Genomic DNA, 12,081 nt, shown 5'->3' with positions numbered 1-12,081 from the left:
AAGATTTAAGTTTTTATTTTGGAGATAGGATAACATATAGCCTAGGTTGGCCTTGAACTTGCTGTAAGACTATATAAGACTATATAACTATATGTAACCATACTTAGCTTTGAACTCCTGATCCTTCCTGTCCCACCTCCCAAGTGTGATGTCACAGGCCTGCACCACCACCAACCCAACAAAAGAGGTTTTACAGTCATCCAAAGAGTTAGGGTTTCATAACCCTATGTAAGGGTTATATATTTCATACGTGTTCTATGTATTTCATATGTAAGTTCATATTTCTCTAGTGTGGTTTTATTTCTGCCCCAACTTGTTATTGCATTAACATTTCTTTACTGTGGCTGTAATGACTGGATTCTTTTAGCTTTTGTGTTTCTGAGTTTTCAACATCCCTTCCCCTCCATAAGATAGTTTCATTAACTCAGACTGGTCTTGAAGCCTTCAACTCATGTTCTTCCTGCCTCAGCCCCCTGAGTACTGGGATAAACAGGTATATGTTAGGAAAGACCAAGTTCTTAGCACAAAGGAGATTTATTTGTTCCAGAGAGACAGAGGGCAGGGATAAGAGACAAAGACAGGAGATAGAGGATGAGGGAGAAGGGGGAGGGAGAAGTAGGAGGGCTATTTGTTCCCTGGGGACAAAGGACTACCTCTGGATAGAGAGGAGACAGATGGGGCACATAGGAAAATGGCAGTTTACAAAGGTTCAAGGGGAAACCCCGTGTAAGGATAAGGTGTTTAACTGTGCATGATACCACAGGGGACTTTTGATTGCTGGACTTCAATACTTTGGTAGCTGAACCTTGATAGTCAGCCTGAGGAGGAGGAAGTAAGGGTGGCTAGCTTTGGGAATATAATTTAAAGGTTTTTAGCAAGGCAGAGGGAATGGAAGAGAAGGGCAAGGGCCTGCCAGAGCCGTTCGTGCCATGTTCAAGCTGGCCAGAGTCCCTTCAGTATGTGTCATCAACATTGTTGTCATCCCCCACTCCCACCCCCATTCTGGCTGGCTCTGGAGTTCTGGTGGATAAAATGGGAGGTTCTCTACCCTGTGGATTGTTGTACTGTGGCCTGGAAACCTATTTTGTTTCTTTGTATATGTTCTTTTATTCTAATGGCTTTTAAGTTGGCTTCTCTTTACCACCCATCTGAAGCAACTTTTGATGTGCCTTGTGCAGTTGTCTTCATGCTTCCCGTGTCCTAGTTCTTTGAAGTTCTTTGAACCCGTTGTAGTTTTTAGCAAATTTAGAGAGAAAAAAAACTGTCATTATTTGTTCAAAAATTTTCTGCCAGCTCCTTGTAAGAACAGCAGTTAAGCTTTGGGCAAACCCTCAAAATCATTGCATAACCCAGGGATGCTCTTGGGATAGAGGGTTTGGGGTCCCCTGCTCTAGTGTGCTCTGTACTGTTTCCTTGAGACAGAGACTGTCACCAAACCTGGACCTAGGCTGACCTAGCCAACAAGCCCACACGGTGCTGATATTATACCTGGCATATTATGTGGATGATGGGAATTCTAACTCAGATCCTCGTGCTTTCAAAGGGCAAGCACTCTTTCCCCCTCTTCCATCCAGTGTATTTTTTTAGGTTTATGTGTGAGTGTTTTGTTTGTGTATATGTCTGTACCATATGTATGCCTGTGCCCATGGTGTCCAGAAGAGGACATCAGATCCCCTGGAACTTGAGTTACAAATAGTAACATGTGCGTGCGAGGAATTTGAATCCATGTTTTCTGCAAGAACAGCAAGTGCTCTTTTTCTTTCCTTTTTAAAAGTTTATTATTTGAGCCGGGCAGTGGTGGCGCACGCCTTTAATCCCAGCACTTGGGAGGCAGAGGCAGGTGGATTTCTGAGTTCGAGGCCAGCCTGGTCTACAGAGTGAGTTCCAGGACAGCCAGGACTACACAGAGAAACCCTGTCTCAAAAAACAAAAACAAACAAAAAAAAGTTTATTATTTGTTTGCTTGCTTGTTTATTTTGTTTTTTCGAGACAAGGTTTCTCTGTCTGGCCTGGAGCTCATTCTGTAGACCAGGCTGCCCTTGAACTCAGAGATCAACCTGCCTCTGCCTCCCAAGTGCTGGGATTAAAGGCATAGGTTTAATTTTTTTCATTTTATGTATATGGATATTTTGTCTACATGTGTATCTGCATCATGTGCTTACAGTTCCCACTGAGGCTAGAAGAGGGTGTTCGGTCCCCTAGAATTAGAGTTAATAGATAGTTGTAAGCCACCATGTGAATGCTAGGAATCAAACCTAGATCCTCTGAAAGAGCAGTAAGTATACTGCTACACCATCTCTCCCAGCCCAGTGCTGTGATTTCTTTTTTGTTTGTTTTGTCTTTAAAATCTCAAATTGTCATCTTCTAGAATTTGTTTTGGGTCTTTTTAAAAAGTATCTGTCATGGGTCCCTTGTCTCATGCTTGAGCATACAAAGTACAGTCCTCACTTTAATAACTTTGTCTACTAATTCTCTTGTCCCACCATCACTGAGTTGCTGGCAAGCACATTCTCATCTCTTAATGCATCTTTTTCTCTGCCGTATGGTCCAGGAGTTTCCTGTTGGACCTTTTTAGTCTGGATATGCAAATTCCTGCATGTGTCAGCTGTTACATGGTTACTTGAATCAAATTGATCTTTCTAGGTTTTGGTTTTAAGCTTTTAAGCAAGACCTAGGTCAGTGCTTGGTTTAGGATTAGTTTTCCCCAATGCATAAAAAACATTTGAGTGCTCAGTGACTTGAAACTTTTTCTGCACTTAGGGCTTGTTTGCATTTAGAATTCCGGTGGTCTGTCCTACTCGTACCCCATGGGACCCTAGATCTCCAACCCTCTCCCCTGTGTCTCCAAACCACCCAATTCAGATTACCTTGCAGCCATTCAGCTCTTCCTCCCATATACCACCCCTGGCTGAGGCCTTCTCTGTAGCCCAGGAAGTCACTAGAGGACAAGGACAGTCCTTGAGTTCCCTGTTTCCCATCCCCCCAAAACTTCCTTTCTGTTGCCTGATGCCCAGTGCCTTGCAGTCTGCCATGTAGTTTACTGGTTTTGAACAGAGTATAGTTAAAATGGTCCCCTTTAGTCCCTGATTTTTAAACAGCTGAAGACCAAGGGTCTGAAGGTTAAGTAGCTTGCTTCAGTTATATCACCAGCTGGCAGATCAGGACAAGTGTCACTGAGTGAAGACCTGGTAACTTCAGTGACAATCTCACCATGTAATTGAAGCTCTGTTCCTTAAAACTTAGAGCTTAATTTAAATTTTGGTAGGAGGTGGCTGGAAATAGTTACAGTGAGCCCTGCATCTTCAGCAGTATTATGAACACATTCAGACCTTTGGTTGTCTGTGTTACCTATGAGTGTCCGTTGTTGGAGCACATGTCTGTTCCAGCTGCAATGCAGCCAGGTGACCCATATATCCCCCTGCCCTCAGTGTGGATACAGAGCACCCCCAGTTACTCCTTCAGTCCCCTGTATAGAATTCAGAGTGGGAGGCAGCAAGACAGCTCAAACTTCATGGGTCACTTGCTCTGGGCATCCATAACCCAGAGATGGGAGAAGAGCAACCAATCATTGATGGGGTCATTCTTGCTTCTACTCCTAGGTTCTTTGACACGGGTTCTTAATGGGAACACGGCATCATAGAGAAGTGGTCTGATTTAATCATGTACCATATCCCAAAAGAGGGTGCTGCATCCTTGTGAGTTACTATTTCTCCAGTGTCTTCAAAGGCAGCTCTGGTATTCCAAGGCTGGCTCCTTCAGGTGACTACAGGACAACAGTATTAACCAGTGAGTTCACTGGGCTCACCTCACTCCCTTGGCTAATAAGGGGGTTGCTTGGTCGGGTGTGTTGTACGGGGATTTTATACCTGTAGGTGGCCTGTTATGTGGACATTGTGCAGGTGCCCGAGGCCCTGTAAATAGGAAAAACAGCCCGTATCTGGAATAGTTATGCCGAGAGGGACACACCTCTGGCTTTTCCTGCACTGAGAGGAGTACATAGAGGGGTAAGAGTATATATCTGATAGGTTGGCACTCAGAGGCAGCAATAGCTCGGCTGAATGCATGATAGGTTGGGTGCATATCTGCCCTCTAACTGCTTTTTTGTGGGGCTGCTTTCTACAGTTTGATTACTGGGCTCCTGACCTATAGGTATGGCCAGTGGAGGTCTCCGGCAAGAGAGAGACACAGAGTATTTCTTCTTCTTCCAACCCCTTCCCCCACCAAGCCATGGTTTACTGAGGCTGTGTCCTCAACCAAAGGTCACAGCTCCTGGTGAGCAGACTTCTTATAGTGCCTGACTTTCCACAGGCTCCCCAGCTGGCTTCTCTCACTAGTTGAGTTAGGGATAATAATGGCTTCCTACTACTGTGAGCCAGAGAATGGTCCCCCCCAGCCCCTCGACTCCCTGCTGACTTCCCCCCTTGCCACCGTGAAGTCTGCCTACCATCAAGCTGGTTTCAATCACCTGTTCTGAGGATGCCCCCCTTCCTTCCAGGACCCCAACTGACAAGTAACTGAGTGTTTTCTTTCCTGCCTTTCCAATTGAGAATTGCAGTCAGTAAACATATTTCTCGTCTCAATTCACTTACCCAGCCAGTGTTTATTGAACATCGACTATAGGCCACATAGTGTTCTGTAAGAAGACAGCGGTGCATGAAACAAGAGGATACAGTTAAAAAGTAACTAGGGACAGATGTCCCCATCTCCTGAATAATCTTGAAGGGGACTGAGGATGGGGCCACCTTAAATTGGGCAGTCTGGGACAGGCTTTGAAACCTTGACTTCAAGATTAGGAGCTTGCTAGTCACAGTCTGGGAGGAAGGCCAATCCACATAGGTAGCTGACAAGAATAAAGTCTTGGGGAGCAATCAGCCTGGCCTGTTCAATACACAGATGCTTCTAGAATGGAACAGTCCCCATTAACACTTGACACTGGTAGGTAATGGGGAATTAGCTTGTAGTGAGAATGGGTGTTAACGTTCAGTTTTCACACAGGGCCAAGACTGTATAACCACTACTGGAAACTCCACTTTACCTGAGGCCACGCCCTCCAACCCCAGGGAGTTGTTGGAGACTACACCCTTTTCAGTTCAGTGGGTCTTGCCAGCAGAATGCATCCCCCTCTGAACTAAGGGAGTAAGAGTGTTGCTGGGGGGATCTTAACAGGCTTTAAAAATACAGAATGGATAATGCAGCCACAGGAATTAGGCAGACAAGCACAGGAGAGTCAGGAAGGGAAGGTAGAAAATTGTTTTCTAAAATCCATCCATCACGTGTGCCCATTACCAGGCTCTAAAGTTCAGGACTGACTTTTCTCAAATGAGTGTCACAGGAGTTAATGCGACAGTTACTTGAGACCAGTTTTGAGGTATAAATATGCCTTGTGGGGGCCCTGGCAGCTAAAACCTGGATTCCAATTTCAGGCTCTCTGGCCATTCCCGTAAACGGATGGCTTTCTCTTTGGGCCTGATTGGTGTCCTGATGTAACTGTGGTTATGACAAGTCAGTATGGTGCATTCCAGATTTGGGTTTGGGCCAAGTTTGTCCCTGCAGAATTCAAGTTAAAACAGCTTTTGGACTCTCCCCATTTGTTTTCGTCTGCTTCCTGAACTAACCACTCCCTCTGGTTCAGGAACGAAGTATGAGCATTTCTGTCTAGTGTACATACCTGACTATAAGAGGTGCCTGGTTTTTCTTCGTTTTCCTCCTCCTTCCTTTTCTCTTATTCTCCTTGTTTCTCTTTTTTCTCATTTCTCCCTCTCGCGTGCTTGCTCTCCTCTGTTTCTTTCTTTACCAAGTCTTTCTGCGCACACCCGCAGGGGTCGCTTTCGGCCACCAAGCGGCGCTCAGCCACCGTCTAGAAAGGACCTCTAACTTTCCCACAGGGTTCCAAGTTTTGCTTTGCAAGTGTCAGAAAGGTCCATCTACAAGTTTGGGGAACACTCCCGAGGCTCGAACAGCGCCGCAGCCTCAGGCGGGCTGCGGCAGAACCGAGTCCCGGCTCATAGGGCCCCTCGGGTGGCAGCGGCAGGGTACGGAGGGGCGCGCTCCGGTACCGGCTTGGCGAGGGCCGGGAGCTGAGAGGAGCTGTAGAGTGCCGGGGGCCCCCCGCCCTCCCCGGCCGGCCGCTCCTCCCCTGGGTGGGTCCCCGCGCCTTTTCTGGCGGGGTCTATTTGCATAGAAGGAACTGCTCGCAGTGGCCGCTGCGTCTGAGCGGGCGGTTAGGGGGGCGTGCGCGATCCGCGGCGGCCCGGACGCCGAGCCCCGCAGCCGCCGACCTGGAGCCGCCCCGGGCCGTAGCGCCGTCGCAGAACCGGCCGGTCGCCATGGGCGCGGGCGAGCGCGCGGCGGGCGGGGGAGGCGCGCAGGACCCCGGCGCGGGCTGCGGGGCGCGGGCGCTGGGCGCGCTGTGTCTGCTGCTGTCGGTGGGCTCTGCCGCCGCCTGTCTCCTGCTGGGCGCCCAGGCGGCCGCTCTGCATGGCCGAGTGGCGGCGCTGGAGCAGGAGCGCGAGCTGTTGCAGCGTGCGGGGCCGTCCGGAGCCCTGACCGCCTGGGCCGAAACGCACTTGGAGCGTCTGCTACGGGAGGTGAGGGCGCGCGATCGCCGGCCGAGGGATGTCTAGCTTCACTAGAGGGTGTAGGGTTCCGGGGGCGGCGTGATCGTCACCTTCAAGAGCGGGGCTCACCTAGTGGATTGCACGGGGGTCACTGGTGGCGAAGGGTCCTACTGTCCGGCTTCTGTGCCAGGACTTGCATCTGTAGGAAAAAGAACTCATAGAGGCTGTTTAAGGAACACGAAGGAACTAGGGTAAGGAAAGCCCTTGGAATAACAGTTCTGAGCGCGGCGGCTCCACTGAAGTGTGCGCTCAGACCCATAGCCTCTCGCCTGCTCTCAGCGCTCAATACTAATGAGGCTCTTGCGACCCCACGACTGGTCCGTCTGAAACAGTCCAGACCCATCAAGGCTCGGGCCAGCCCTTCCTCTGTGCCCGGGAAGGTTTGGCTGGGAGCCGCTCTGGCCTGGATGTGCTGTGTTCCTTAGCTGGTCCACTAAAACCGTGCATCGGACGCAGCTGATCTGCCTCTGTGCGCATTTGGCTGTAGTGATCTCCGCAGCCCACTCCAAAGCGGCTTAGGCTTGTTTTCTGAGGGTTAAGATCGCTGTTGTGAGACTGAGTTGGTGGCATCTATAATCCCAGAATTTAGGAGGCTAAATTGGGTGAATCTCTTTACAAGTTGGGGGTTGGCTTAAAATATATATAGTTGAGATCCAGCTCCAGCCTGGCTACAGAACAAAAAAAAAAAAAAAAAAAAAAAAAACCACTAAAATCAACAGCTGGACATAATGATGGACGCCTTTAATCCCAGCCAGCACTTGGGAGGCAGAGGCATGAGAATCTCTGAGTTTGTCCAGGACAGCCAGAGCTATGTAGTAAGACCCTGTCTCAAGAAATCAAAACAAACAACAACAAAAAAGATGGCCACTGTATACTGGACTTCAGAGCCTCTATCTACTGATACTCCATCTGATAATCCGTTGGCTAGAACCTCTACCTTTGGTGCTGCAAGCCTCTTGCCTGTAGAACTATGGCAGACACCAGCACCCTATAGATTCTTTTGGCTTTGCCTCCCTTATGGGAATGGTTATCCTTCTCCTGGAGGAGGTGGCTGCCCCAGATCTAAAGCAGGGGAGGGAGGGTCACTTCTAAGCACAGTAAAAAAAAAAAAAAGCGGTTGGGGGTGGGGCAGGCGTACTACCTACCACCCATTCCCTAAGCTGTGCCCAGCTATGCTCTTTGTTACTTTACTTGGTTGTGCAGTGCTAGGGGCTGTAGCTCAGGGAGGAGGCTTGCTTAGCTCATGGGAGTCTTTGGGTTGGACTCCTGACATTAGACACATATATTGACCTGTGTGCCCAAGGTGGAGTGGATTTGTGATTTCAAAGGGAATGGAAGAAGTCTAGACCTAGCCTTCCTGTTGCCCACAGCTCCTTAGTCACTCTAATATAAAGCCACCATTGCCCCTCCTACTTGGGTCTGGGCAAAATCGCTGCTTTCTGGATGATTTCTTTTCCCTTCTTGAAAGTACCTGCAGAAGAGAGAACTCTGCCCCAAGCCCTGCCAGCAACTCACTATCCTTGGTCAGCTCCCTAAAGGCCAGCCCTGAACTGCTTTGTGGAGGGCCAGGTACTCTCTACCCCAACCACGCTGTCACTTCTATTGGGAAGAATAAACCACAAGCCATGACCAGGAACCCAAAAGTCCCTGAAAGACCTTTGAGGAGCACACAGACTGTATGCTTGCTAATAGGGATGGATTTGTGAGGAAGCAGCCAAGGCCCTCCCCAACCCCCAGGATTGCTAATACCATGATAGACAGATAGACAGACCTGAGACCTTGCACAAGAGAGGCAGGCACCTGCCACTGAATGAGACCTCTAGCCCAGGTCTTGGCTTTTTAGTCCCATGGTCTCTTCCCCTTCCTCCTGCTTTTCCCTCCCTCTTCTTCCTCCTTTACTTCCTCTCTCCTCTTTTCACATCTGCCTCCTTCTATTCTTCCTCTCCCTTCCTCCTTCTTCTCTTCTTCCTCTCTCTTTCTTCCCCCTTCTTCTTTTTATCCTTTTCCTTCTCATTTTCACCCTTCCTTCTCTTTTTCTTCAATTAATAATTTATTTTTTAGATAGAGTCTTGCTCTATAGTCCTGGCATGTCTGAGACTCAAATTTGCAGCCCTTCCCCTGCCTCTGCCTCCAGAGTGCTGAGAGTATAAGTATGTGCCACCATGCTCAACCTCATTCTTTTTCCCCCCTTCACTGAGACAGTCTTTCTTGTTATGTATCCCTGGCTAGCCCTGAACTCAATGCTGCCTTTCTACTTTTGTCTTTAAAGGCAAAGGGAGAAAAAAAATCAGACCCTGAGACCTACTAAGTCTGTCCATTGAGAATCTGCCGTGCCCTTCAGCACACTGTGTGGTGGTTGTGCATCCGTGTCTGAGGCCCTGTTTGTGCTTGGAGTGTAGACTGTGGGCTGGGAGTGTAGACTGGCTCCTCTCCCTTCCTGGAAGAGTCAGAGACAACCCAGCACCAACACTTCAGGGTTGTTTGTCTGCTGGAGGTGTCTCTATTCCTAGTGACAAGGCCACACTCTCCCTGGATGCCATTTGGTTCCTGCTGCTTGTTCAATGTTTCTGGATGAGAAATGCACAACTGATCAAGACAGGAGATGGTAGGAGGCACTTTATGAGGAACCCACAGCTGGCTTGACCTAGGTGTGTAGATAGTTGCTCTAACCATTAGGAACGGGGGATACATACTTAGCAAACTGAACATCTCTTTGGGAAAGGATCTTTTCACTCAGCGTGTTTCCTCTCTTGCTTTGCTCCCTGGGAAGCCCCTTTAAAGTCACCACTGAAACAGCTGTGTATATCCTAGAACCTGCTACTTGCTCTTTGTCCAATAAAGTCGCATGTAGAGGATCTGAGGCAGAAACCATGTCCAAATTTTTGAAAAAGAAGTTCTTGCCAACCACACACAAATTTATTATCAAGGGGGAAAAAGAGTCAACAAAAGCCACTGTTTATAGGGGACCCACTGTCCCTGTTCCCTTGGGAACAGAACCATGACATCAGTTTATCTGGGGGCTGGCTGATGTGCCTGATAACATAACTACAGAAGGAATATTCATCTTCTCTCCTGATGATCGACGGACCCCCTTCTTGCAGTACATATGGGAAAGAAGTGACTTTCAGAATGTCAGAACAAGATTTCTAAGCAAGAGCCATTAAAGGCAGTATCTTTAGTAGGATCTAAAAATATTCATGTGAAACCAAACATCTCCTATTCTGCTCTGAAAGTGCCTTAAGTAACTGCCCAATTAATCACCCGCTCAGCAATTACACCTCCAGCTACAGTGTTGCAGAAGCTGAGACTTCAGAACCCATAGCTTTCATACTGCAGTGAGAAACTTAATGCAAAGGATTAAAGCAATATTCAGTTGTGTTCAGCAGAGGCCCTTTCCAGCTTAGAATGGATTTATTGTTGGCTCTTGGCCTTCCATTGTCTGGACCAATCAGTTTGAAAACAAGAAAAGCCCAGAGAGTTGGGTAAAACTCAAGTTTTCTCTTTCCTATGTATATTGGTTGCATTACTGTCAAATTCAGAATTCAGTGTGGCTTTCTGAGCCCCTCTGGTAGCCAGCTTGTCGGGGCTGCTCTGTAGGGGTCTCTGTTAATACAGATGCCTGGAATTGACGTATAAATCAGCTCTGATTTGTTTTCTTGACATTTCCTGGCTCCTAACCCCCACCCCAAAAAAGTTTCCTTCCAATTACTTCCTGGCACACTTACTTTCTCTTTCTGCTTTTTGTGCTCGCCTTAAAACGTTTTTTTAATGCTGCCATTTGGGAGAGTGTCACAATAATAGCAACATGTTTAGAAGAAGCCAACTGTGTGAGGTGCTCTCTCCAAAGACACTTTAGAATTGTTGAATTGGTCCTTTCCAGGCTGACTTTGAAGATGACGGGCAAGGTCAGCTCCTAAAAGGGCGCTAGGCCGCTCTGGAAGCCGACTAGATGCTACCAGGGGATCAGGAAGAGGGGTGCTGTACGTGGTGGTGCTCACCCCAAGAAGGGAGTTTGAGACCTGGCCCTGATCTTTATAAGCTGTCATCTGACTTCTGCAAATTTGTTTCCTAAAGCCTCCCTTTTCTAGCGTAGTGGTCCAACAGCATGTGTAATGAGAAGTAAGCAAGCTGATGCCCCTGCCACTCCTGGTGGTGTGGACCAAGGTATCTCTCAAGGCTCGTCCATTGGGAGCTTCGATGTCAGGATGCCAATGCTGGGAGGTGGTATGGACTTTTAAGAAGTGGTGGGGCCTAACTGAAGTCCTTAGGTCAATCTTAGGCATGCCAGCTTTCAGATTATAGGTCTCCATCCTGTTCTGGCTTCCTGATTGTGCTGTGATTCAGTCCCCCTCTCATCCTCTGCCTCTCTCTCTTCTCCCTCCCTGCCATCCTACCATCTGCCAGTAAGACATGACCAGAGGCGAAAAGAAAGAGGCTGCCCAATCTTGCACTTTCAATCTACAAAACTGCAAAACCTCTTTTCTTTATAAAATAGTCTGTCTCTAGTATTTGATTATAATAATGAAAAACAGACCAATAGTCAGACAAGGTCTCACTCTGTAGTCCAGACTGGCTTTAAATTCATATGTAGCCTAGGCTGACCTCAAATTTGTAGTTCTCCTGAGTCAGCTCCCTCAGTACTGGGATTGTGGGCATGCAACACCATGCTTGAGAGTAGATGTGCTTTTGACGGCAGGTAATGGAATGTCTGATGTGGCCATTTAACCATGAGAACTGTTAACCGGAAGTATTGGATTGTCTGGCATAGTAAGAGAAGCTTGGAATACAGCAGATTTGGACAATTTATGGTTGACACTTGGGCGCCAGATTCTGCTGGAAGTTCCCTGTTTTCCAGGGCCCTGATGTGCAGTTCCCTTGACACCAAACAGCTAAGGTAGGGGATTGAGAAGAAAGAGTTACGCTCCTGAGAGCTTCCTACTAGTATTTAAATCTAGGGGAAATACTGGAAGCTTCCTTCAGCAGAATTCCCTTGTGACTGTCAGCCAGAATTAGGTCACATGACTATGGCCACTCTTTTACTGGTGAGGGTAATGAGCTGCCAACTTGGGGGCTTCAGCCAATCTGGATTCATCCCCTGGGGCTGGGCTTGTTGCCACTGGAATAGAATTGAGGCTTTGTTAGGAAGGAAGAGGACTGGGGAGAGTGGGAAGCTGGAGTGGCCAGCGGTGTCAACCAGGTGCTAACTATAGCCCTGCCACTTTGGATCACAGGAGCAATGGTGTGCTAGCTTCTCACCCCTTCCACCCCATGTTCCCAAACACTTGGGTCCTATCTCTAATGACAAATGTGTTGCTTCTTGGGACCCTGCTGCCCACATGCAGGTCTTACCAGAACTAAAGGAAACACCACAACGGCATTTGACTTCTTCCTGGTGCGTTCTCATGCTTTGTAGTTGTGTTCATCTGCTTTCTGTTAGCACGACAAAGTGTCAGAGGTTTGGTCA

General features: G+C 48.1%; 1 protein-coding gene across 1 annotated transcript in view; it reads left to right on the top strand.

The window, feature by feature from the left end:
• Positions 1–6,311: 6,311 nt before the first annotated feature.
• Positions 6,312–12,081, top strand: part of Col23a1 (collagen type XXIII alpha 1 chain) — a 288,185-nt gene continuing 282,415 nt past the window's right edge. Inside the window, exon 1 of the mRNA XM_034505846.2 lies at positions 6,312–6,587. Within this exon, the coding sequence (XP_034361737.1) occupies positions 6,327–6,587 (261 nt within the window). The 5' untranslated portion in view covers positions 6,312–6,326. The remainder of the gene's footprint in view (positions 6,588–12,081) is intronic.

This window comes from Arvicanthis niloticus, chromosome 6, assembly GCF_011762505.2.
Source record: "Arvicanthis niloticus isolate mArvNil1 chromosome 6, mArvNil1.pat.X, whole genome shotgun sequence".
NCBI lineage: Eukaryota > Metazoa > Chordata > Mammalia > Rodentia > Muridae > Arvicanthis > Arvicanthis niloticus.
This window is presented reverse-complemented; position numbering and strand designations above follow the sequence as displayed.